This window comes from Coregonus lavaretus, assembly GCF_964263955.1.
Source record: "Coregonus lavaretus genome assembly, chromosome: 31".
NCBI classification, from domain to species: Eukaryota; Metazoa; Chordata; class Actinopteri; order Salmoniformes; family Salmonidae; genus Coregonus; species Coregonus lavaretus.
The window spans coordinates 397,727-422,841 of NC_140018.1; the positions used below are offsets into that span (position 1 = coordinate 397,727).

The 25,115-nt window shown below is 45.5% G+C and overlaps 1 protein-coding gene across 1 annotated transcript; it reads left to right on the forward strand.

The window, feature by feature from the left end:
- The first annotated feature begins 640 nt into the window (after nt 1–640).
- LOC311106907 (L-threonine 3-dehydrogenase, mitochondrial-like) lies at nt 641–24,734 on the forward strand. The gene is made up of 9 exons (XM_084149294.1): nt 641–780; nt 6,238–6,433; nt 7,416–7,458; nt 10,471–10,541; nt 17,796–17,945; nt 18,146–18,318; nt 19,083–19,173; nt 22,273–22,542; nt 22,924–24,734. The coding sequence occupies exons 2-9, from the start codon at nt 6,250–6,252 to the stop codon at nt 23,061–23,063; spliced, it is 1,122 nt and encodes a 373-aa protein (XP_084005420.1). The 5' UTR covers nt 641–780; nt 6,238–6,249; the 3' UTR covers nt 23,064–24,734.
- Nucleotides 24,735–25,115: the final 381 nt, after the last annotated feature.

Genomic DNA, 25,115 nt, shown 5'->3' on the forward strand with positions numbered 1-25,115 from the left:
GTTAACAAAAACATGGCATGCTAGTTCCATCCTGTTGGAGCAGTGGACTAATTCCATGGATAGAAAACAGAAAATCATAGATTTGAATCTCACTGATGCCGTGCCACAATAAAAAAGTAATGTGTTTACATGATTAATGCCTAAGAAAATTCATTTCCATCTGTCCTTGGAGTTCAAAAAAGTTACTGTAAGCTAACAGTGTTATTAAAAGTCTTATTGAAGCATTCAGTGAAAGTTTTAAGAAAATAACCTATAATTTCCGTTAATAAAAAAAACATTAATAAAACTTCCAAGTAAAACTTTCAGGGAACCATAGTAAAACGTTCTCAGAACCTCCCAGCAACCTACAAATGTAAGTTCCCAGAACAGGCAACATTTTCACTTCTGTTCTCAGAATGTTTTAAAAACGTTCTGTTTTACCAGTCAGGAAAGGTATGGCTTCGTTCCCAGAACCAATGTGAAACCAAAAACGTACGTTCCCACAACCCCCAAGGAACCAAATGTGGTAGCTAGGTTACCACGTGTGTGCGACAGTGGGACCACACCTCCCAGGCCCCGCCAATCAGAGAGGAAGCCGGCTTCTCTTGAACCCAGATGGCTCCTGCTGATATATAACCCTCATGTCTGGGGCTGATGCAATAGTTGAAGGAGATACAACGTGTCGTCAGCGAGACAAGCTCAGTGAATAGCCAAGCTATTAAGGAGAAACTAACCAAGGCGCCAAGAAACAAGGGACACTCATATCTTCGACATTTATAAAGATCCCCAGCTATTTATCTGGTGAGTAAATAATTATTAATAGGAATTAATTTAGTTAAAGCTAATATGTTGTGTAAAGTGTATCGGGATTTAACTGAAATTTCTTGAGCAGAATGGAGAATTATATAATGGGAGAATGTAGTTTTTTATACAGACGCAAATTATTATTTATTTTATATTGCCTATATACTCAGATTGATTCTACTGTTGGCACGCCTATCCTTTGAGCAAAACGTATCCTAAGCAAATAGGAAAACATACAGAAGGAGATATAACAGTTAATTCAAAGGTGGTTGCAATGCTGCGAAAAACAGTTGTAACGTAAAATTCGATACACCCAAAGTTTAGCAAGTCTTTGCAGGGGTGCAAAAAAAAAAATATATATATATATAAAGAATCCGCGATCCTACTGCCAGCATAATATCCTGATGCTACGGGAACGGTAATCCCACGTGTTTTAGCCTTTATCCATGATGTGGCATGTACCTGGCCTTTGTTCGGTTTACCGGAGGTTGGATGGTTTTTGGCGTGGCATATTTCTCGGTACTCTCCACTCGGTCCCAGCACACATTCCAATCCACTGGGGCGAGGAGGAGATGCCATTATTACACCATCAGAATGGAAACATAAGGGCACCGGTGCTGGGCGCGTCCCTTTGTTAAGAAAGAGGCAGAAATGGGACACATCCTTCAGTATTCTACAAGTTACATAGTCGTGATTCTGCAACAAACAAACAAAAAAGCATTGCCTGGGGCCTTAACCTATAGGCATGCTGAGGTTATAACCCTTGTTATATGATGAGGCTCAGCATAGGAGGATGAGAGAGAAAGCAGTCATCTTTCCGGGAATATAGCCAAGACAAGATTGCTGAAACAGTAACCTAACGTAGCAGGCGTACTAAAATAGCCACAGCAGCCTAATGATAGACCAATAACCTGTGTAAAAATGAATTATCCAATAAATAAGTTAATAAAAAAAATACAGAATAAGACTTATTTTATTTGATATTTTATGCCACCCACATTAAACAGGCCACTGACTGGGCTAGCCAAATGAAAACACAAATGTAACCGGTTTAGGCCTACATGATGTGTGAGTCAAACAATGTTGGCTCATCGTGTTGGGTTTGGCTGAACACATTGTGATTGATGAGGGCACCATTTCTTATGTTTGTAACTGTGGGAAAAATCACTCTGAGGCCAATGACTGCATGGCTATCTGTTTGAAGATGTATTGCAGACACAGACCAAATTAACAGCCTTTGATACATTAGATCAATTATTTGGATAAGCTTAGAAAAATTAACTAGGCTAATAATAAATAAGCAACTGCCCATTATTATAATTTTTCTGACAGTAGGCCTGGAGTATAGTCTACTGCGGTGATATTACCGTAGACCTGGAGTATAGTCTACTGCTGTGATATTACCGTAGACCTGGAGTATAGTCTACTGCTGTGATATGACAGTAGGCCTGGAGTATAGTCTACTGCTGTGATATTACAGTAGGCCTGGAGTATAGTCTACTGCTGTGATATTACAGTAGGCCTGGAGTATAGTCTACTGCTGTGATATTACAGTAGGCCTGGAGTATAGTCTACTGCTGTGATATTACAGTAGGCCTGGAGTATAGTCTACTGCTGTGATATTACAGTAGGCCTGGAGTATAGTCTACTGCTGTGATATTACAGTAGGCCTTGAGTATAGTCTACTGCTGTGATATTACAGTAGGCCTGGAGTATAGTCTACCGCTGTGATATTACAGTAGACCTGGAGTATAGTCTACTGCTGTGATATTACAATACTATTACAGTAGGCCTGGAGTATAGTCTACTGCTGTGATATTACAGTAGGCCTGGAGTATAGTCTACTGCTGTGATATTACAATACTATTACAGTAGGCCTGGAGTATAGTCTACTGCTGTGATATAACAATACTATTACAGTAGGCCTGGAGTATAGTCTACTGCTGTGATATTACAGTAGGCCTGGAGTATAGTCTACTGCTGTGATATTACAGTAGGCCTGGAGTATAGTCTACTGCTGTGATATTACAGTAGGCCTGGAGTATAGTCTACTGCTGTGATATTACAGTAGGCCTGGAGTATAGTCTACTGCTGTGATATTACAGTAGGCCTGGAGTATAGTCTACTGCTGTGATATTACAATAATATTACAGTACCTACATCACTTGTGTGACTACAGGCCTATAGAGTAGGCCTATGCTAGCCTATAGAGCAGGCCTACGCTAGCCTATAGAGTAGGCCTACGCTAGCCTATAGAGCAGGCCTACGCTAGCCTATAGAGTAGGCCTACGCTAGCCTATAGAGTAGGCCTACGCTAGCCTATAGAGTAGGCCTACGCTAGCCTATAGAGTAGGCCTATGCTAGCCTATAGAGCAGGCCTATGCTAGCCTATAGAGCAGGCCTACGCTAGCCTATAGAGTAGGCCTACGCTAGCCTATAGAGTAGGCCTACGCTAGCCTATAGAGTAGGCCTACGCTAGCCTATAGAGTAGGCCTATGCTAGCCTATAGAGCAGGCCTATGCTAGCCTATAGAGCAGGCCTACGCTAGCCTATAGAGCAGGCCTACGCTAGCCTATAGAGCAGGCCTACGCTAGCCTATAGAGTAGGCCTACGCTAGCCTATAGAGCAGGCCTACGCTAGCCTATAGAGTAGGCCTACGCTAGCCTATAGAGTAGGCCTACGCTAGCCTATAGAGCAGGCCTACGCTAGCCTATAGAGTAGGCCTACGCTAGCCTATAGAGCAGGCCTACGCTAGCCTATAGAGTAGGCCTACGCTAGCCTATAGAGCAGGCCTACGCTAGCCTATAGAGTAGGCCTACGCTAGCCTATAGAGCAGGCCTACGCTAGCCTATAGAGCAGGCCTACGCTAGCCTATAGAGTAGGCCTACGCTAGCCTATAGAGTAGGCCTACGCTAGCCTATAGAGTAGGCCTACGCTAGCCTATAGAGCAGGCCTACGCTAGCCTATAGAGCAGGCCTACGCTAGCCTATAGAGCAGGCCTACGCTAGCCTATAGAGCAGGCCTACGCTAGCCTATAGAGCAGGCCTACGCTAGCCTATAGAGCAGGCCTACGCTAGCCTATAGAGTAGGCCTACGCTAGCCTATAGAGTAGGCCTACGCTAGCCTATAGAGCAGGCCTACGCTAGCCTATAGAGCAGGCCTACGCTAGCCTATAGAGTAGGCCTACGCTAGCCTATAGAGTAGGCCTACGCTAGCTTAAATTAGTCAATATAACACAGTTCACATACAAGTCAGTTCTGAGAGGGGGAACAGGAACAGGAAACCCAGTGCCCTAAATCGTTTCCTATATGTCTATCTGCTCTGTCTGGCAAACCTTGAAAAGCTTGTAGCTAAAGTCACCATGCAGCTACGTTTTACATTTGAGTCATTTTAGCAGACGCTGTTATCCAGAGCGATTTACAGTGAGTGAGTGCGTACGTTATTTCATACTACAGTCTGTCTGTCTGGCACTAATTTAATCCGACCTCGTATCCACTCCTCTGTCCCTGATTGGGCAAGAGACCGAAGGCAGGGCAGTATAAAGCTACTCAAGTTCACTTTTCGTTTAATTCAGAAGCTTATCTGACGTGAAGGTAAGAGCAAAATGTTTTTTCTTTGAGCAATAATTAGAAGTGTGAACTTCTAATATTAAAAATAAAAATAAATAAAAAATAGATCATTAGAGGTGTGAATTAATGAATTACGGATTTCCATACAGTATGATAGGCGTAATGTTGTAGTAGGACTAACCATGGATGGATGGATGATGGGTCTCTTTCAGTTTGAAAATATGCTTTGTCTCACTTGCGCACAAATTGATAGCCCACTGAAGTAAACAGGCTTGGAAAACAATGTGTTAATTCATTTTAAATGAATGCGCGTTACAACGTAACCAATTTAATTTGTATAGGATGACATAACTCTTAATGATGGAAAAGCCTAATAATAAAATCTAGAAAGAAGCGGATCCATTTTAGGACTTTTTTCCCCCTTCTAAGTTACTCAAACGACTGTTAGCCTAGCCAACGCCGGAGACGCAGTAATACACTGTGCCGATAATGGTAGGCTAGGCTACTGTAATTTGAGGACAGGTCTGTAATTTATGTGGTCAGACTGTCGCTTCGTCCCAAAATGGCATCCAATTCCCAAACGAAGCAATGTCACCACTGCTGAGCAAGCGAGGCGCTCCGTCATTCATTCCAGTCCCGTTAGTGGACCCGTTTCCCTAGTGGCATCCAATTCCCTAGTGCACTACCTTTTGACCAGGCTCTGGTCCCCCAAGAAAATAGTGCACTACAAAGGGAATAAATGGACATTTGGGAGAGAGCCTGTGCTTCGCGACAAACGAAGCAACGTCACGACTGCTGAGCAAGCGAGGAGCTCCGTCGTTCATTCCAGTCCCGTTAGTGGACCCGTTCCCCCCCCCCCCACCCCCCACACCCCCACCGTGTCTCATTCCCCGGGGATGCCTAATGCACAGTGTATCTCTGCCATGAGGCACAAGCTGCTGCCATGAGACACAAACTGCTGCCATGAGACACAAGCTGCTGCCATGAGACACAAGCTGCTGCCATGAGACACAAGCTGCTGCCATGAGACACAAGCTGCTGCCATGAGACACAAGCTGCTGCCACGAGACACAAGCTGCTGCCACGAGACACAAGCTGCTGCCATGAGACACAAGCTGCTGCCATGAGACACAAGCTGCTGCCATGAGACACAAGCTGCTGCCATGAGACACAAGCTGCTGCCACGAGACACAAGCTGCTGCCATGAGACACAAGCTGCTGCCATGAGACACAAACTGCTGCCATGAGACACAAGCTGCTGCCACGAGACACAAGCTGCTGCCATGAGACACAAGCTGCTGCCATGAGACACAAGCTGCTGCCATGAGACACAAGCTGCTGCCACGAGACACAAGCTGCTGCCATGAGACACAAGCTGCTGCCATGAGACACAAGCTGCTGTTGCTGAATTGGCCCTTAGACGCCAAAGGATGACAACAGAAAGTCTCAAGGATTCCTGTCCTGGGCCTAGATGTAACAGTGTTGCTTCCGTCCCTCTCCTCGCCCCCTACCTGGGCTTGAACCAGGGACCCTCTGCACACATCGACAACAGTCACCCCTCGAAGCACCGTTACCCGTCGCTCCACAAAAGCCGCGGCCCTTGCAGAGCAAAGGGAAACAACTACTTCAAGGTCTCAGAGCGAGTGACGTCACCGATTGAAACGCTACTAGCGCGCACCGCTAACTAGCTAGCCATTTCACACCGGTTACATAGACATAGTCAAAACGGCAGGACCAACATTGCAGTGAACAAAATAAAGACATTATTATAGGTAATGTTTTCCGAACCATACGTTTTGAGTCCTTGACAACAAAAGCATTCTACCTATTTGTAAAGTATTCAGGTGAGTGGGGTCCTTACACTGTCCTCTTCCTCCTCCTTTAGGTGACTGTGAAGATGCCTGTTATCAGAACACTCAGCAAGGTGGCTAAGCACGCCCTCCTGAGCCCAGGATGTGGCTGTCAACCAATCACAGTGGCCGTACGGACCATCAGCTTCTCGCCCCGCCAGGTCACCTCGGACGCCAGCTTCCACTCAGTGTCCTTCTCCGAGACAGACCACCCCAAGGTGCTCATCACAGGTAAGACCAAATCAATAATCACTCAATCGGGTAAAAGCTCAGAGAGACACCACCTAGGAGGAAGAATCCCTGTTACAGCTTAACACAATAGGATCTATTCACAATGATCTGAAGAAACAAACCTTCCCCAAATGACTCAAGCTAGCTGTATTCCGTTGCAAGAACCCCAATAACACAATCTCTCTTTCTCTCTGAAGAAGAAGAAGAGCTTTGTGTAAATGAACATTAACAAGGATTCTCAAGCAACAGACACAGTATGCATAGCTCTATTTATGGGAAGTGAACCGTAACCTCACAACCTCAATACCACACAATAGGACCTCTATCTGTGGTCTATCTAAGTAAATAAGCTTTTTTCTAAGTGAACCTAAACAAGGCTCCCAAGCAACAGATAGCTGTATTTATAAAGCTGTTGGTTTTTTGTGTGAAGGGAACATAATAATATGCCGTTTAGCAGACGCTTTTATCCAAAGCGACTTACAGTCATGCGTGCATACATTTTTGTGTATGGGTGGTCCCGGGGATCGAACCCACTACCTTGGCGTTACAAGCGCCGTGCTCTACCGGCTGAGCTACAGAGGACCACAACATCACAGTGTTTTACAGCAGGCCCAATAGGAGAGAACCACTGTAGGCGTGAAGCTAGGGCCCTGACCCTCTGAAGCTAGGGCCCTGACCCTCTGAAGCTAGGGCCCTGACTCTCTCCTTTTCACGCTGTCTGCCACGCTATATCTTCTCTATGCCTCTAATGTAACCTTGTCTTCATGGCAACCCTGTCGCAATGCCGTTGATCTGTAACGATAATATCTCCCATAATGTATGTTTTCTCTCTCTCCTCTCTCCTCTCTATCTCCTCTCTCTCTCTCTCTTTCTCTCTCTCCTCTCTCTCCTCTCTCTCTCTCTCTCTCTCCTCTCTCTCTCTCTCTCCTCTCTCTCCTCTCTCTCCTCTCTCTCTCTCTCTCCTCTCTTCTCTCTCTCTCAGGCGGCCTTGGACAGTTGGGGGTGGGGCTGGCTACAATGTTGAGGTAAGAGCACTACAGTGTCTGTGATGGAGAAGAAATGCTTGTCTTTCTACATTTTACATTTTAGTCATTTAGCAGACGCTCTTATCCAGAGCGACTTACAGGAGCAATTAGGGTTAAGTGCCTTGCTTAAGGGCACATCGACAGATTTTTCACCTAGTCAGCTCGGGGATTAGAACCAGCGACCTTTCGGTTACTGGCACAACGCTCTTACCCACTAAGCTACCTGCCGCCCCAAGTGTTGCTGCTTAACATTAAATGTAATGGAATACATTAATTAAATTGTTTTGGATGCTTATTATTAGTACATAATCAGTGTTGTGTAGTAGTGAACTACATGTAGTTCAACTAGTAATTTAACTACATTTTGCAGTAGCTTGGTGGTCGTTGAACTAAATTCAAATCCAGGTGGTGTTTTCACTAGTTCATTACTTTGTTACCATGGAGCTAACCACTGGAACTACACACTACTTCTTTTGCAAAAAAAAAAATAAGTAGGCAAGAATATCCTTTCTTTTTCAGCATCAGACCTGCCTAATTCTCACTTCTTTGGGTTTGAAATGACAAATCTGTTGACTCCAGAGTGAACTGTTCTTGCAATTTGTAGTCTTGATATTTCCGATTGAGATATAATAATCTTTCACTAAGTAGTTTGGATGTAGTAACTACTTTTTTTTCAAAGTAACTTTAGTTAATGAAGTAAACTATAATTGTTCTTAAGGGTAGCTTTAGTGTAGCTTAATTTCTTTCAACGTGAAGGAAATGATAGCTTGGTAAACGATATTTTAAGAGTAGCATCCCCCAACACTTTACATAATCTAGGTGCCACTTAAAAACGAACTACAATTTATAAAGGCTTTATGAATAGCATACATAAAAGCTTCTAGTCAATGTTCCCTCTAAGCTGTGGGGGGGGGGGGGGGGGGGCACAGTAGCCGAGACTGGGGCGCTATCAGCCCAGGTGGGGGGGCACAGTAGCCGAGACTGGGGCGCTGTCAGCCCAGGTGGGGGGACACAGTAGCCGAGACTGGGGCGCTATCAGCCCAGGTGGGGGGGCACAGTAACCGAGACTGGGGCGCTATCAGCCCAGGTGGGGGGGCACAGTAACCGAGACTGGGGCGCTATCAGCCCAGGTGGGGGGGCACAGTAACCGAGACTGGGGCGCTATCAGCCCAGGTGGGGGGGCACAGTAACCGAGACTGGGGTGCTATCAGCCCAGGTGGGGGGGGCACAGTAGCCGAGACTGGGGCGCTATCAGCCCAGGTGGGGGGGCACAGTAGCCGAGACTGGGGCGCTATCAGCCCAGGTGGGGGGGCACAGTAGCCGAGACTGGGGCGCTATCAGCCCAGGTGGGGGGGGGCACAGTAGCCGAGACTGGGGCGCTATCAGCCCAGGTGGGGGGGCACAGTAGCCGAGACTGGGGCGCTATCAGCCCAGGTGGGGGGGCACAGTAGCCGAGACTGGGGCGCTATCAGCCCAGGTGGGGGGGCACAGTAACCGAGACTGGGGCGCTATCAGCCCAGGTGGGGGGGCACAGTAACCGAGACTGGGGCGCTATCAGCCCAGGTGGGGGGGCACAGTAACCGAGACTGGGGTGCTATCAGCCCAGGTGGGGGGGGCACAGTAGCCGAGACTGGGGCGCTATCAGCCCAGGTGGGGGGGCACAGTAGCCGAGACTGGGGCGCTATCAGCCCAGGTGGGGGGGCACAGTAGCCGAGACTGGGGCGCTATCAGCCCAGGTGGGGGGGGCACAGTAGCCGAGACTGGGGCGCTATCAGCCCAGGTGGGGGGGCACAGTAGCCGAGACTGGGGCGCTATCAGCCCAGGTGGGGGGGGCACAGTAGCCGAGACTGGGGCGCTATCAGCCCACAGAGAAAAGCGGGAGATTGAACTTCACTCAACTTTCTCGAGTTTTCCCCGTTAGTTAACACTGTCAACGTTTCCCTTTACTTGTGATCGAATCAACTCAATGTTAGCCACTCTAATGCAACACACCGAAACGGAAGGAACTAGAGATGTTTTTGTACGCATCGGAGTAGGATTCTGTTGCACACGACTCAGCCTGTACTCTACGCTTTACTTTGAACTGGACTGGGTTTACAGCTGTGGTCCTGAGTAGATGTGCTCGTTTTGAGATCAAAGCAAGAGTTGCAAGTAGCCACGTGTGCACATTTTGTTCATATCCTTTGCTAGTTAGTGAGTTATTAGCCCCAGTTATAGATCATTTGTAGTCAGCAATGGAGGAGTGATTGCTTCCTACAAGAACACAAATGTGTGCATTTCTAGACATCTTTGAAAAGCAAGTCAGGTAAAGAGCTTTTATTTTGTCTTAAAGTGGCAATGTTTTATTTTGAGACAGGCTTGAATAAGCTATGTAGCCAATAGGCAGAGGGTAGCATCATTTGTCTGATTCTCTGTAATAATGGTATGGTAATAATAATGCATTTTATTTTGGAAAGTGGTTTCTTGCATCAAACCACACAAAAACATTTTCAGGTTAATGTCAAGCCCTGCATGTTTTTTTTCAAAAGTCTCATGGAATGTAGGCCTACATTGAACACCACACATTGGCTGCTACTGTAGGCTGAACGATAGAACAGCTATTTCCATGTTAAAATGTTATGGGATGCATTTTCGATGGTAGGCCACTCTGGTAGGCCTACATTATGATCAAATAGCCACAGTAGCCTACTGGGCCACTGTTAAAACTGTAACTTAAAGCGGGTACAGCCTCAGCGTTCACGAGAGCGTGTGCTAAATGACTTAAATGTTAAATGTAAATGCGCACTGGATGTTGCACAGAATCTTCACAGCATTCAACGCTCAGCAGACCTGAAATTTGCTCAGTGCCGAAAAAAAGTTAAGAGGGAACATTGTTCATAGCACTGTGATAACCCTGTAATCAACAACCAACCAGTGAACGTAGCCTTTAGGGGGGGGGGGGGGGGGGGGGGGGAGTGTTTCGGTCAAGCTTCCTCTTCATCTTGTGTTTAAATGTAACTTCCTGTTTCACAGGAAGCGGTTTGGAAACAACAACGTGATCCTGTCAGATATCAGAAAGCCTCCAAGCCACGTCTTCTACAGCGGTGAGTGATACAAAGCATGTAGACAGAATATAGCATCTCAGACCTGACCACAAAGCCATTGGCCGATATGTCAACATCTCAGCAGAGGAGAGCTTTAGGATCAGTGTAGCCTTTTAGATCACAATGAATAAGATTACATGGACAGGGGGACCAGATCCTAGATCACTCCTACACTGAGACAGTTGGGTTTAATATTTTCCCGGTATTTCACAAATGTTCCATCCCGAAAATAAATCACTTTTCTCCCGGGTAACCCGGTATTTCCCTCCAAAACCGGAAGTGTCATTATAAAACATATAAATATGTCTGGATTTGATTAGAGCTTTGATCAGCATGAACATTCAAACCTGATGAGCCATATATTTAATGCATTTTATGAGCCCTACATTGACGACATTTAATGAGCCCAAACCCCAAAAAGCCCAAATGATTGTGCCATTATCCAATACATATATGATAAAGGCTACTGCACATTACTGCACGACAGAAAAACATAAAAGCCCAAAGATGTAGCTAGCTACAGTGCCTTGCAAAAGTATTCATCCCCCTTGGCGTTTCTCCTATTTTGTTGCATTACAACCTGTAATTTAAATGGATTTTTATTTGGATTTCATGTAATGGACATACACAAAATAGTCCAAACTGGTGAAGTGAAATGAAAAAAATAACTTATTTCAAAAAATTCTAAAAAATAAAATAACGGAAAAATGGTGCGTGCATATGTATTCACCCCGTTTGCTATGAAGCCCCTAAATAAGATCTGGTGCAACCAATTACCTTCAGAAGTCACATAATAAGTTAAATAAAGTCCACCTGTGTGCAATCTAAGTGTCACATGATCTCAGTATATATACACCTGTTCTGAAAGGCCCCAGAGTCTGCAACACCACTAAGCAAGGGGCACCACCAAGCAAGTGGCACCATGAAGACCAGGGAGCTCTCCAAACAGATCAGGGACAACGTTGTGGAGAAGTACAGATCAGGGTTGGGTTATAAAAAATATATCCGAAACTTTGAACATCCCACGGAGCACCATTAAATCCATTATTAAAAAATTGAAAGAATATGGCACCACAACAAACATGCCAAGAGGGCCGCCCACCAAAACTCACGGACCAGGCAAGGAGGGCATTAATCAGAGAGGCAACAAAGAGACCAAAGATAATAATATGCCATTTAGCAGACGCTTTTATCCAAAGCGACTTACAGTCATGCGTGCATAAATTTTTTGTGTATGGGTGGTCCCGGGGATCGAACCCACTACCTTGGCGTTACAAGCGCTGTGCTCTACCAGCTGAGCTACAGAGGACCACAAGATAACCCTGAAAGAGTTGCAAAGCTCCACAGCGGAGATTGGAGTATCTGTCCATAGGACCACTTTAAGCCGTACACTCCACAGAGCTGGGCTTTACGGAAGAGTGGCCAGAAAAAAGCCATTGCTTGAAGAAAAAAATAAGCAAACACGTTTGGTGTTTGCCAAAAGGCATGTGGGAGACTCCCCAAACATATGGAAGAAGGTACTCTGGTCAGATGAGACTAAAATTGAGCTTTTTGGCCATCAAGGAAAACACTATGTCTGGCGCAAACCGAACACCTCTCATCACCCCGAGAACACCATCCCCACAGTGAAGCATGGTGGTGGCAGCATCATGCTGTGGGGATGTTTTTCATCGGCAGGGATTGAGAAACTGGTCAGAATTGAAGGAATGATGGATGGTGCTAAATACAGAGAAATTCTTGAGGGAACCTGTTTCAGTCTTCCAGAGATTTGAGACTGGGACAGAGGTTCACCTTCCAGCAGGACAATGACCCTAAGCATACTGCTAAAGCAACACTCGAGTGGTTTAAGGGGAAACATTTAAATGTCTTGGAATGGCCTAGTCAAAGCCCAGACCTCAATCCAATTGAGAATCTGTGGTATGACTTAAAGATTGCTGTACACCAGCAATGAATAGTAATGCACGCTCAAGCATCTTCAAAGTGGTAGTCATGTTGTGTAAAACAAATGATACAAACCCATTTTAATTCCAGGTTGTAAGGCAACAAAATAGGAAAAACGCCAAGGGTGGGGTGAATACTTTCGCAAGCCACTGTATATGCTCTCTTGGGTAAATCAATGAAACTAGCTCCAGTAGGCTAATCTTTTTGAGTGTGAACTGTATTACTGTACTGTGTTGTATTATACTGTATTACTGTATTGTATTATACTGTACTGTATTGTATTATACTCTATTACTGTACTGTATTGTATTATACTGTATTACTGTACTGTGTTGTATTATACTGTATTACTGTATTGTATTATACTGTACTGTACTGTATTATACTCTATTACTGTACTGTATTGTATTATACTGTATTACTGTACTGTATTATACTGTATTACTGTATACTGTATTGTATTATACTGTATTATATGGACTGGAATTACGCACCTCGTTCAAACCATGATAAAGCAGGGAGAGAACATGTGATTCTGGTGCAGCACATGTGGCCTACAAAGTTACAAGTATAGGCTAGCAAAATATAATAGGTCCTATTTGTATAATTAGTAGGCTGACGAATTTATACCTTTTAATAGTATTTCCCCTAATGTTATTAGCCGACCTCCTCTCTCTCTCTCTCTATTGTTGCTTCATTCATTCCTCTCTTTCAATAATTAAATGAAATACGGGTCATTGTCCTTATCTTCATCATTCTAATGACATCCTTGAATAATACAGGACTAGAATTAGATGCAGAAGGCTTTTCACTTCCCTTCACGAAGATTGAATGGTTGGTTATGGGTCTGAATAAACAACTGCTATAGGCTACCGCCATCACGCGTTCGCTCCTCTTTCAAACTACCTGTGAGTTCTATTGGCTGCTGTGTTTAACATTCAGCAAAACATTTGCTTGCGTCCCTCTTCGAATAGTCTTATTGGTATAAGTAATGCTAAAAGTAATTATATCCAGCAAGCAATTCTAGTCTAGCATTTCCTGCATGGGACTCCCAAGAGCTAAGGAGTGTTTTTTAAGGAGAGGCCAGCGGAGCACGGGTGGGTGCGTATTGCGCAAGAGACAGAGGCTATAAATTAGAAGCTTATTATGCATAACCCATCATTAATTAGCTTATAAGGCTAATACTGCATATTACCTGAAAGAGGTAGGCTAGGACATCTATATATAGGGCTGTATATCAATCTACAACAGGATTATCTATTTTGGATGCAGTTTGAATGGAGTTGCATTCAGTCTTTATATTACTGTAGCATAGGCTATGCTGCATTCAGTCTTTATAGTACTGTAGCATAGGCTATGCTGCATTCAGTCTTTATATTACTGTAACATAGGCTATTCTGCATTCAGTCTTTATATTACTGTAGCATAGGCTATGCCGCATTCAGTCTTTATATTACTGTAGCATAGGCTACGCTGCATTCAGTCTTTATATGATGGATCGCCGGCCATGGAGTGAGACTGTAGAGAGGCGACGGAGAGAGGAGCAACGGCGTGATCAGGGTCGTCGGACGGTCGAGAGGCAACCCCAAATAATTTTTTTGGGGGGGGCACAGGGCATGGACGACGGGGCTGACGGAGGCAGAAAAGGGGCGTATTCAAAAGGCCACCAGGTTACGGGGGTCACTGGTAAAGGAAGGGAAGGAAGGTTTAGAGGCAAGGCGAGAGGTACTGGGATGTGTTACCAGTCCGGTACGGCCCGTTCCAGATCCCGGGGTAGAGCCAGTGGTGTGTGTCCCCAGTACGGTCCGGCCTGTTACGGCCCCTCGCACCAAATGGACGGTACGCGTCGCCAGCCCGGTCCGGCCTGTTCCTGCCTCTCGCACCAAGCCTACGGTGTGCGTCGCCAGCCCGGTCCGGCCTGGCCCTGCTCCACGCACCAAGCCTACGGTGTGCGTCGCCAGCCCGGTCCGGCCTGTCCCTGCTCCACGCACCAAGCCTACGGTGTGCGTCGCCAGCCCGGTCCGGCCTGTCCCTGCTCCACGCACCAAGCCTACGGTGTGCGTCGCCAGCCCGGCCCGGCCTGTTCCTGCTCCTCGCACCAAACCTACGGTGTGCGTCGCCAGCCCGGTCCGGCCTGTCCCTGCTCCACGCACCAAGCCTACGGTGTGCGTCGCCAGCCCAGTCCGGCCTGTCCCTGCTCCACGCACCAAGCCTACGGTGTGCGTCGACAGCCCAGCCCAGCCTGTCCCTGCTCCACGCACCAAGCCTACGGTGTGCGTCGCCAGCCCGGTCCGGCCTGTCCCTGCTCCTCGCACCAAGCCTACGGTGTGCGTCGCCGGCCCGGCCTGTTCCTGCCACTCGCACCAAGTCTACGGTGCGCGTCGCCGGCCCGGCCTGTTCCTGCCACTCGCACCAAGCCAGGGGTGCGAGTCGTCAGCCCGGTTCGGCCCGTTCCTACTCCACGCACCAAGCCAGGGGTGCAAGTCGTCAGCCCGGTTCGGCCCGTTCCTACTCCACGCACCAAGCCAGGGGTGCAAGTCGTCAGCCCGGTTCGGCCCGTTCCGGCTCCACGCACCAAGCCAGGGGTGCGCGTCGTCAGTCCAGCACAACCCGTGCCTGGGTCACCGGTGCCTGGTAAGGTACCGGTCAACTGCTCCACTACGGAGCTGAAGCTAACCGCTCCTGCTACGTCCAGTTCAGCTCCAGCCAGCGGGGCCAGACCGGACCAGGGGCGCTATGGGGGGTTTATTGGAGGGTGGTGGGAAAGGCCGGAGCCAGAACCGCCGCCGAGGAGGAATGCCCATCCAGCCCTCCCCTGTTTTGTTCTAGTGGAGGCGCGGTTGCAGTCCGCGCCTTTAGGGGGGGGTACTGTCACACCCTGGCTCTGGGACTCTATATGTTGAGCCAGGGTGTGTTCATTCTATGTGTTATATTTCTATGTTGGGGGTTCTAGTTCTTCTGTTTCTTTGTTGGCCTGAGTGACTCCCAATCAGAGGCAACGAGTGTCAGCTGTGGCTGGTTGTCTGATTGGGAGCCATATTTAAACTGTCTGTTTTCCCTTGGTGTTTGTGGGTTTTTGTTCCAGTTGGTCATTGTTACCTAGGACGTTACGAGTCGTTTTGTTGTTTTGTATCGTGTGTGCACTTTAACTAATTAAAGTATGTTCGCTCAACACGCTGCGCCTTGGTCCTCCTCTATGTATGACGATCGTGACACTAGGTTGTCAGACCATGTAAATACTCTGTTGGCGTCTGATCAACTCACAAGCCAGCAGGCTAAATTACCTCGTTACAACCAGGAAGAAAACCTGATTCCTTTTTGGCTGAAATACATCCGTTCATTCTTTCAGGAGAATGTAAACTCGTCCATAATTTGCTTCAAAATGTCTGAAATATGAATAGAAAAGACATCTGGAGTGTCCGTAGGTAAAATAGGGAATGATTCAGTTAGTCGTGATATTGATCCTTGTGAAAAGCTTCTTGTACAGAAGGTCGCCAGGAAGTGGACGTGTTCTGAAAGGTTAAATGATAACTGAGGTCACAGACCACATGATCAATACCTGATGAATGGTGATTGGCTGGCCAGTACTGCAGTGACGGACGCCATCCAAGTCTTAACATTAACTGACCTACAGTGGGGAGAACAAGTATTTGATACACTGCCAATTTTGCAGGTTTTCCTGCTTACAAAGCATGTAGAGGTCAATAAAATGCAAATTAATTACTTAAAAATCATAGAATGTGATTTTCTGGATTTTTGTTTGAGATTCCGTCTCTCACAGTTGAAGTGTACCTATGATAAAAATTACAGACCTCTACATGCTTTGTAAGTAGGAAAAACTGCAAAATCGGCAGTGTATCAAATACTTGTTCTCCCCACTGTATTTCCATATCAACTGTCTAGAGCCCTGTTAATCAAGAATATTGTGTCATTCAAACATTCAAAACCCAGGGAGACACCAAAATAGAAAATATATTGATCAGAAAAAGAAAAACAACAATGAGAATATAATAATATGCCATTTTAGCAGACGCTTTTATCCAAAGAGACTTACAGTCATGTGCGCATACATTTTTTTGTTGTGTATGGGTGGTCCCGGGGATCGAACCCACTACCTTGGCGTTACAAGCGCCGTGCTCTACCAGCTGAGCTACAGAGGACCATGATAATATAGGAGGTCCAGTAAAAAAACGTTTTAAAAAAGTTTAATTATGTAGATGATCCTCTAAGGAAACCAATGGTCCAAACCTCAAGTCTCTATCATAATACTTATCCTTGTAGGATGGTCAGAAATAGAACTATGTCAATGGAGGCCAGAGACAACAATACTGTAAAATAGCATGGTGTCAGCTAGGTTGGATGCTGTGAAGAATTAAGGTTACCTCATCATCTTTCTTCTCCAATCGGGAGGACATAAAACAATATAGAGGTAAGATAGATATTGACTTTGAGACATGACATGTTGATTTTCATATTTTAGTATACAGCTTTTCATATTAATGCGAAATTCCTGTTCTTTTTTAGAAGATTTCTCACAAAAACCAAGCGGAGCGCTGAGTGTACTGCAAGCTTTTTTATTTTCAAAGCCTTTTACATTTTAATTCAGCTCGTTCATTTAGATTTTTTGTGGACCTGCTGAAACAACTTTGCAGACGACAACATGAACAATCCTAAAAAGACGCTGCGAGAAATCGGCACCGCTCTGTCAACAGAGCTTGGTGCTTATTATCGGATGTATTATGTTACGAAATCCGACTTTCTGGATATAATGATATTTACATTTTAGTCATTTAGCAGACTCTCTTATCCAGAGCGACTTACAGTTAGTGAGTGCATAAATGTTTCATACTGGCCCCCCGTGGGGATTGGAACCCACAACCCTGGCGTTGCAAGCGCCATGCTCTACCAACTGAGCTACACGGGATATGTTAGAGAAAGACCCCACTTAACGATTCAGAACATGAAGAATCATATTTGTCTTTGTAGATGTATTTAATAACATAAGGAAGTGTAATTTCATCACCAAAGCGCATTTTGGACACCCTAGATAATAGTGGATTAACTAAATGGCTCTGGCCAGAGTGGGTGGACACCCTAGACACAGGGGTTCCCAAACTTTTTCACTCAGATCCCCCCTTCCAGCATTGGGGAACATCCTGCGCCACGTCTATTTCTATGGGCACAAGCGCTGTTCACGACACGAACTGTTCACACACCTCTTGTTGGCGGAGAGACAATGTTGCAGGTTTAAAGCTTATTTCCTGCATGTTTTATATTTCTGCTTATTGTTTCTACTGAACCCTCCCCCTCCAGGACCCTTCATCTACTCTGACATCCTGGACTATAAGAACCTGCGTGAGATCGTTGTCAACAACCGCATCACGTGGTTGGTCCATTACAGCGCCCTGCTCAGTGCCGTGGGAGAGGCCAACGTAGCTCTGGCACGCGACGTCAACATCACTGGTGAGCAATGGAGAATCCGCCATCTTGGCTCAACTTAAATCCACAACACACCACATTGTCCTTCTAGCCAGGCCTGGGAAGGTGGAGGAGGGGAGTAACTGTGAACCTGGCTCAGACGAGATCCACAGCACACCAGTTTTCTTCTAACCAAGCCTGGGAGGTGTCCACCAGGGAGTAACTGTGAACTTCCTGTTCCTCAGGGCTCCACAACGTCCTGGACATCGCAGCGGAGCACGGCCTGCGTCTGTTCGTCCCCAGCACCATCGGAGCCTTCGGACCCACCTCTCCCCGGAACCCGACCCCTGACCTCTGTGTCCAGAGACCCAGGACCATCTACGGGGTCTCCAAAGTCCACGCAGAGCTCATGGGAGAGGTGAGATAAAAAATACACAAATATTGTAACAAATACAAAATACAAAGCAAAATGGGGATAAATTGACAATAAGCATTCAGCCTCAAGCCACTCTGCCCTCGCTACTTACTTTAAAATACATATACCAGGAATCTGACCTGGTGAATCTGACCTGCTGAATCTGACCTGCTGAATCTGACCTGGTGAATCTGACCTGGTGAATCTGACCTGCTGAATCTGACCTGCTGAATCTGACCTGCTGAATCTGACCTGCTGAATCTGACCTGCTGAATCTGACCTGGTGAATCTGACCTGCTGAATCTGACCTGCTGAATCTGACCTGATAAATCTGACCTGCTGAATCTGACCTGATAAATCTGACCTGCTGAATCTGACCTGGTGAATCTGACCTGATAAATCTGACCTGCTGAATCTGACCTGCTGAATCTGACCTGCTGAATCTGACCTGATAAATCTGACCTGCTGAATCTGACCTGGTGAATCTGACCTGATAAATCTGACCTGCTGAATCTGACCTGCTGAATCTGACCTGCTGAATTTGACCTGCTGAATCTGACCTGGTGAATCTGACCTGATAAATCTGACCTGCTGAATCTGACCTGCTGAATCTGACCTGCTGAATTTGACCTGATAAATCTGACCTGGTGAATCTGACCTGGTGAATTTGACCTGGTGAATCTGACCTGGTGAATCTGAAATCATTGGTCTGTAATGTCCCTATAAGTGAAACCTCTAACCCTTATTGCCTGTCTTCCCTCCAACAGTACTACCACCACCGCTACGGCCTTGACTTCCGCTGCCTCCGCTACCCAGGCATCATCTCTGCCGACTCACAGCCAGGCGGAGGAACGACAGGTGAGTTAGTGACACACACACACACACACACACACACACACACACACACACACACACACACACACCTGTCCTCCCTCCCACACACACACCTGTCCCTTCACTGTCGTAACTCTATTTGCGTCTGCTTCCTGACTTCAACATGTCATTGGGGTTATGTGACAGGGACATGTTTTAGAACATGGTCGTTATTTCTAACCAGGGTGATAATGCTACAGGGTGATAATGCTAGGGCGTTAGGTAATACCCCTACAGGGTGATAATGCTACAGGGTGATAATGCTACAGGGTGATAATGCTAGGGCGTTAGGTAATACCCCTACAGGGTGATAATGCTAGGGCGTTAGGTAATACCCCTACAGGGTGATAATGCTACAGGGTGATAATGCTAGGGCGTTAGGTAATACCCCTACAGGGTGATAATGCTACAGGGTGATAATGCTAGGGCGTTAGGTAATACTGCTACAGGGTGATAATGCTATGACGTTAGGTAATACTGCTACAGGGTGATAATGCTATGATGTTAGGTAATACTACTACAGGGTGATAATGCTATGACGTTAGGTAATACTACTACAGGGTGATAATGCTAGGACGTTAGGTAATACCCCTACAGGGTGATAATGCTATGGCGTTAGGTAATACTACTACAGGGTGATAATGCTAGGGCGTTAGGTAATACTACTACAGGGTGATAATGCTAGGACGTTAGGTAATACCCCTACAGGGTGATAATGCTACAGGGTGATAATGCTATGACGTTAGGTAATACTACTACAGGGTGATAATGCTAGGGCGTTAGGTAATACCCCTACAGGGTGATAATGCTACAGGGTGATAATGCTAGGGCGTTAGGTAATACTGCTACAGGGTGATAATGCTATGACGTTAGGTAATACCCCTACAGGGTGATAATGCTAGGGCGTTAGGTAATACCCCTACAGGGTGATAATGCTACAGGGTGATAATGCTAGGACGTTAGGTAATACCCCTACAGGGTGATAATGCTACAGGGTGATAATGCTAGGGCGTTAGGTAATACCCCTACAGGGTGATAATGCTACAGGGTGATAATGCTAGGGCGTTAGGTAATACTGCTACAGGGTGATAATGCTATGACGTTAGGTAATACCCCTACAGGGTGATAATGCTAGGGCGTTAGGTAATACCCCTACAGGGTGATAATGCTACAGGGTGATAATGCTAGGGCGTTAGGTAATACCCCTACAGGGTGATAATGCTACAGGGTGATAATGCTAGGGCGTTAGGTAATACTGCTACAGGGTGATAATGCTATGACGTTAGGTAATACCCCTACAGGGTGATAATGCTAGGGTGTTAGGTAATACCCCTACAGGGTGATAATGCTACAGGGTGATAATGCTAGGGCGTTAGGTAATACCCCTACAGGGTGATAATGCTACAGGGTGATAATGCTAGGGCGTTAGGTAATACTACTACAGGGTGATAATGCTACAGGGTGATAATGCTAGGGCGTTAGGTAATACCTCTACAGGGTGATAATGCTACAGGGTGATAATGCTACAGGGTGATAATGCTAGGGCGTTAGGTAATACCCCTACAGAGTGATAATGCTAGGGCGTTAGGTAATACCCCTACAGGGTGATAATGCTAGGGCGTTAGGTAATACCCCTACAGGGTGATAATGCTACAGGGTGATAATGCTAGGGCGTTAGGTAATACTGCTACAGGGTGATAATGCTACAGGGTGATAATGCTATGACATTAGGTAATACCTCTACAGGGTGATAATGCTAGGGCGTTAGGTAATACTGCTACAGGGTGATAATGCTACAGGGTGATAATGCTATGACGTTAGGTAATACCTCTACAGGGTGATAATGCTATGACATTAGGTAATACCTCTACAGGGTGATAATGCTAGGGCGTTAGGTAATACTGCTACAGGGTGATAATGCTACAGGGTGATAATGCTATGACGTTAGGTAATACTACTACAGGGTGATAATACTATGACGTTAGGTAATACCCCTACAGGGTGATAATGCTAGGGTGTTAGGTAATACTACTACAGGGTGATAATGCTATGACGTTAGGTAATACCCCTACAGGGTGATAATGCTATGACGTTAGGTAATACTACTACAGGGTGATAATGCTATGACGTTAGGTAATACTACTACAGGGTGATAATGCTATGACGTTAGGTAATACCCCTACAGGGTGATAATGCTATGACGTTAGGTAATACTACTACAGGGTGATAATGCTATGACGTTAGGTAATACTACTACAGGGTGATAATGCTATGACGTTAGGTAATACCCCTACAGGGTGATAATGCTAGGGTGTTAGGTAATACTACTACAGGGTGATAATGCTATGACGTTAGGTAATACCCCTACAGGGTGATAATGCTATGACGTTAGGTAATACTACTACAGGGTGATAATGCTATGACGTTAGGTAATACTACTACAGGGTGATAATGCTAGGACGTTAGGTAATACCTCTACAGGGTGATAATGCTATGACGTTAGGTAATACCTCTACAGGGTGATAATGCTATGACGTTAGGTAATACTACTACAGGGTGATAATACTAGGGTGTTAGGTCAAATCACATTTTATTTGTCACATGCGCCGAATACAACAGGTGTAGACCTTACAGTGAAATGCTTACTTACAAGCCCTTAACCAACAATGCAGTTTTAAGTAAAAAATAGATAAGTACAAATAATGAAATGTCTCAAAATCACATTGTTTACAAAGATGTTGTACACTAGATACAGTAGATCAGAAGTGATCAGTTGATCAATAGTATAGACCAGAAGAGATCAGTTGATCAATAGTATAGATCACAAGAGATCAGTTGATCAATAGTATTGACCAGAAGAGATCAGTTGATTAGTAGTATAGATCACAAGAGATCAGTTGATCAGTAGTATAGACCAGACCAGATCAGTTGATCAGTAGTATAGACCAGACGAGATCAGTTGATCAGTAGTATAGACCAGAAGAGATACATACAGAAGTGCATACACTTAATAGGTCGAAGGTCATCAGTCACTATGATTAAACCAAACACATCTAAGCGTATCTCCTGCCTCCCTTACTCCAGACTACGCGGTAGCCATCTTCCACGATGCCGTCAAGACGGGGAAGTTTGAGTGCAACCTGAAGCCAGACACGCGGCTGCCCATGATGTACATCGACGACTGTCTGCGTGCCACCGTGGAGATGATGGAAGCGCCCACAGACACCCTCTCCATGAGGACCTACAACATCAACGCCATGAGCTTTACCCCTGAAGAGCTGGCTCAGGAGGTCCAGAAACAGCTGCCTGACCTGGAGGTCACCTACGACATCGACCAAGTCAGACAGGCCATCGGTATGAGCATTTTATTGATCCTTTATTTATACTGGTTGGGGTTGCAACATTCCCAGGTTTTCCTGAAACCCCAGTGGGAGGATTCCCTCCTTGCTTATTCCCTTCTGATTCTGGGAATCCTCCGACTGGGATTTCTTGAAAAGCTGGGAATTAGCAGCCATAATACTGGTGGATGATACCATTTTGAGATCAAAGATCAGTGAACCAGGAAGACCTGTCTAAATACTCCACTAGAAGCTCAACATTGAGATTCTCGAACTTCCAAGCATTTTAGATTTGATGAAGTTTTGATGTAGAAACAAACGACAAAGTGTTAAAAGCCTTTTAGAGTAAAGAAGACATCCACATTGACAATGTCTCTCTCTTCCTTCCCCTTTACAGCTGACAGCTGGCCAATGAACTTTGAGGACTCTAACGCGCGGAACGACTGGGGCTGGAAACACGACTATGACCTCCCGGAGCTCGTCCAGACCATGCTCAACTACATCGGCTCGGACTCGCGCGTCGCGAAGGCCAACTGAGGGGCCAGCGGTGGTTATGGTGCTCGGCGGTGTGCTGGAGCAGTGTTCGTTTCTTTGTACATACTGTAAAGCCGGTTGTTATAGGAGGGAGACACGTGGTCTGTAAATAATAGATTTCTCTCTCTCCTCTCTGTCATTTGGAAGGGCTCTCAATCCGTCTGTCTCTGTCTGTATCTCTCTGTCTGTCTGTCTGTGTCTGTCTGTATCTCTCTGTCTGTGTCTGTCTCTGTCTGTCTGTCTGTATCTCTCTGTCTGTGTCTGTCTCTGTCTGTGTCTGTCTGTATCTCTCTGTCTGTCTGTGTCTGTCTGTATCTCTCTGTCTGTGTCTGTATCTCTCTGTCTGTATCTCTCTGTCTGTCTGTCTGTGTCTGTCTGTATCTCTCTGTCTGTATCTCTCTGTCTGTATCTGTCTGTCGGTCTGTATCTCTCTCTGTGTCTGTCTGTATGGCAGAACAAGCTACTAGGATGTGAAGGTCGGTTGCGTGAGAGATAGCGGGCCGATTCCCCTCCTCCTCGTCTGCCTTCTCTCCCTCCCTCCCTCCCCCATGCCCCTCTCAGGAAGGAGCAGGGGTTAGAACACAGGGTCCGTGAGAAGATGTTTAGATAAAACATCAGAGGTTGACTTGATGGTTGACTTTCAATGGCTTATAAATTGTTTTCTGTATTGTACCGTCGTAAGTAAACATTTAACAGGCAAACAAACAAAAATTATGTAGCGTTGGTCAATCTTAAGCGCTCGAACCCTTCCTCTCTCTGTGTAGAGCGAATGTTATAAGGGTAGCCTCTATGTAAAGCTATTGTAAAGGGGTTAACCGTTGTATAATTATTTAGCCAAGAGCTGAGAATTCAGGTATCAAAGGGCCTAAATGTACAGCCATAATCACATGAAGTTAAAGTTTTAGATGAAGACGTTTACTAATATAAACAGTGTCCTTGGATGCACTTTAGACTAAAGAGAGAAAATGATTTAAACACTTTTTTTTTTAAATTATGGAGGCACACGTCAAGGACAAGCTGTCATTTTTCTATTTCATTTAATGTTATTTTAGCTGTTTTATTCCACTTTTTTGTATTTATTCTGTGATAACTGAGTGGGAATCGTGTCGACTCAATGTGCTTCTTCTTGCACTTTGTAAAGTGTGAATGAATAGTTTCACAGCTCCTCTGGAAACCTTTGGGTGCGTCTCAAATGGTACCCTATTCCCTATATAGTGGTATCCTATTCCCTATATAGTGGTACCCTATTCCCTATATAGTGGCACCCTATTCCCTATATAGTGGCACCCTATTCCCTATATAGTGGTACCCTATTCCCTATATAGTGGCACCCTATTCCCTATATAGTGGCACCCTATTCCCTATATAGTGGCACCCTATTCCCTATATAGTGGCACCCTATTCCCTATATAGTGGTACCCTATTCCCTATATAGTGGTACCCTATTCCCTATATAGTGGTACCCTATTCCTTATATACCAATTTTCTCTATTCCTCTATAATGCCAATAGGGTGCCATTTGGAACGCACCCTTTTACTGGTTAAATATGAACTGTTTCCATTAGTTCGTAATTGACCCGTCAGGGATGTCCGTTTTCACCCACTCAATCTGTTCCAGGAGGGGTAAGTGTTGTGGATGTTATATAAAAAATAAAATAAAATAAAAGGCCATTATGCTGGTTGTATGTTTTTCTTTTCAGATGCTACTGTTGTCAATGAATTCAATGCTTTAGGCCTTTTCACACTTCATTGTTCTGAGCCCCAGGCTAAGACTGGCCGTAATGGACAAACACACATGCAACCAACGTTAGAAGCAATAAGGCATTTATTAACACATTATTTCCCCTTACTTCTAGCCTAGCATTTTATTTCCAACAGTGATGGCTTGTATCACCCTTGCTGTCTGCCTGTCCAACCTCGAAATCAATGTTACACTTTTTTTTTTTTTTTATGCGATCTCGCCCCTGCACAGAGAACTCTGGGCACAGACGAGACATCAACTTTTCTGATCCAGGCGAAATCATGCAACAATATTATTGTCATGGATAGCTATAT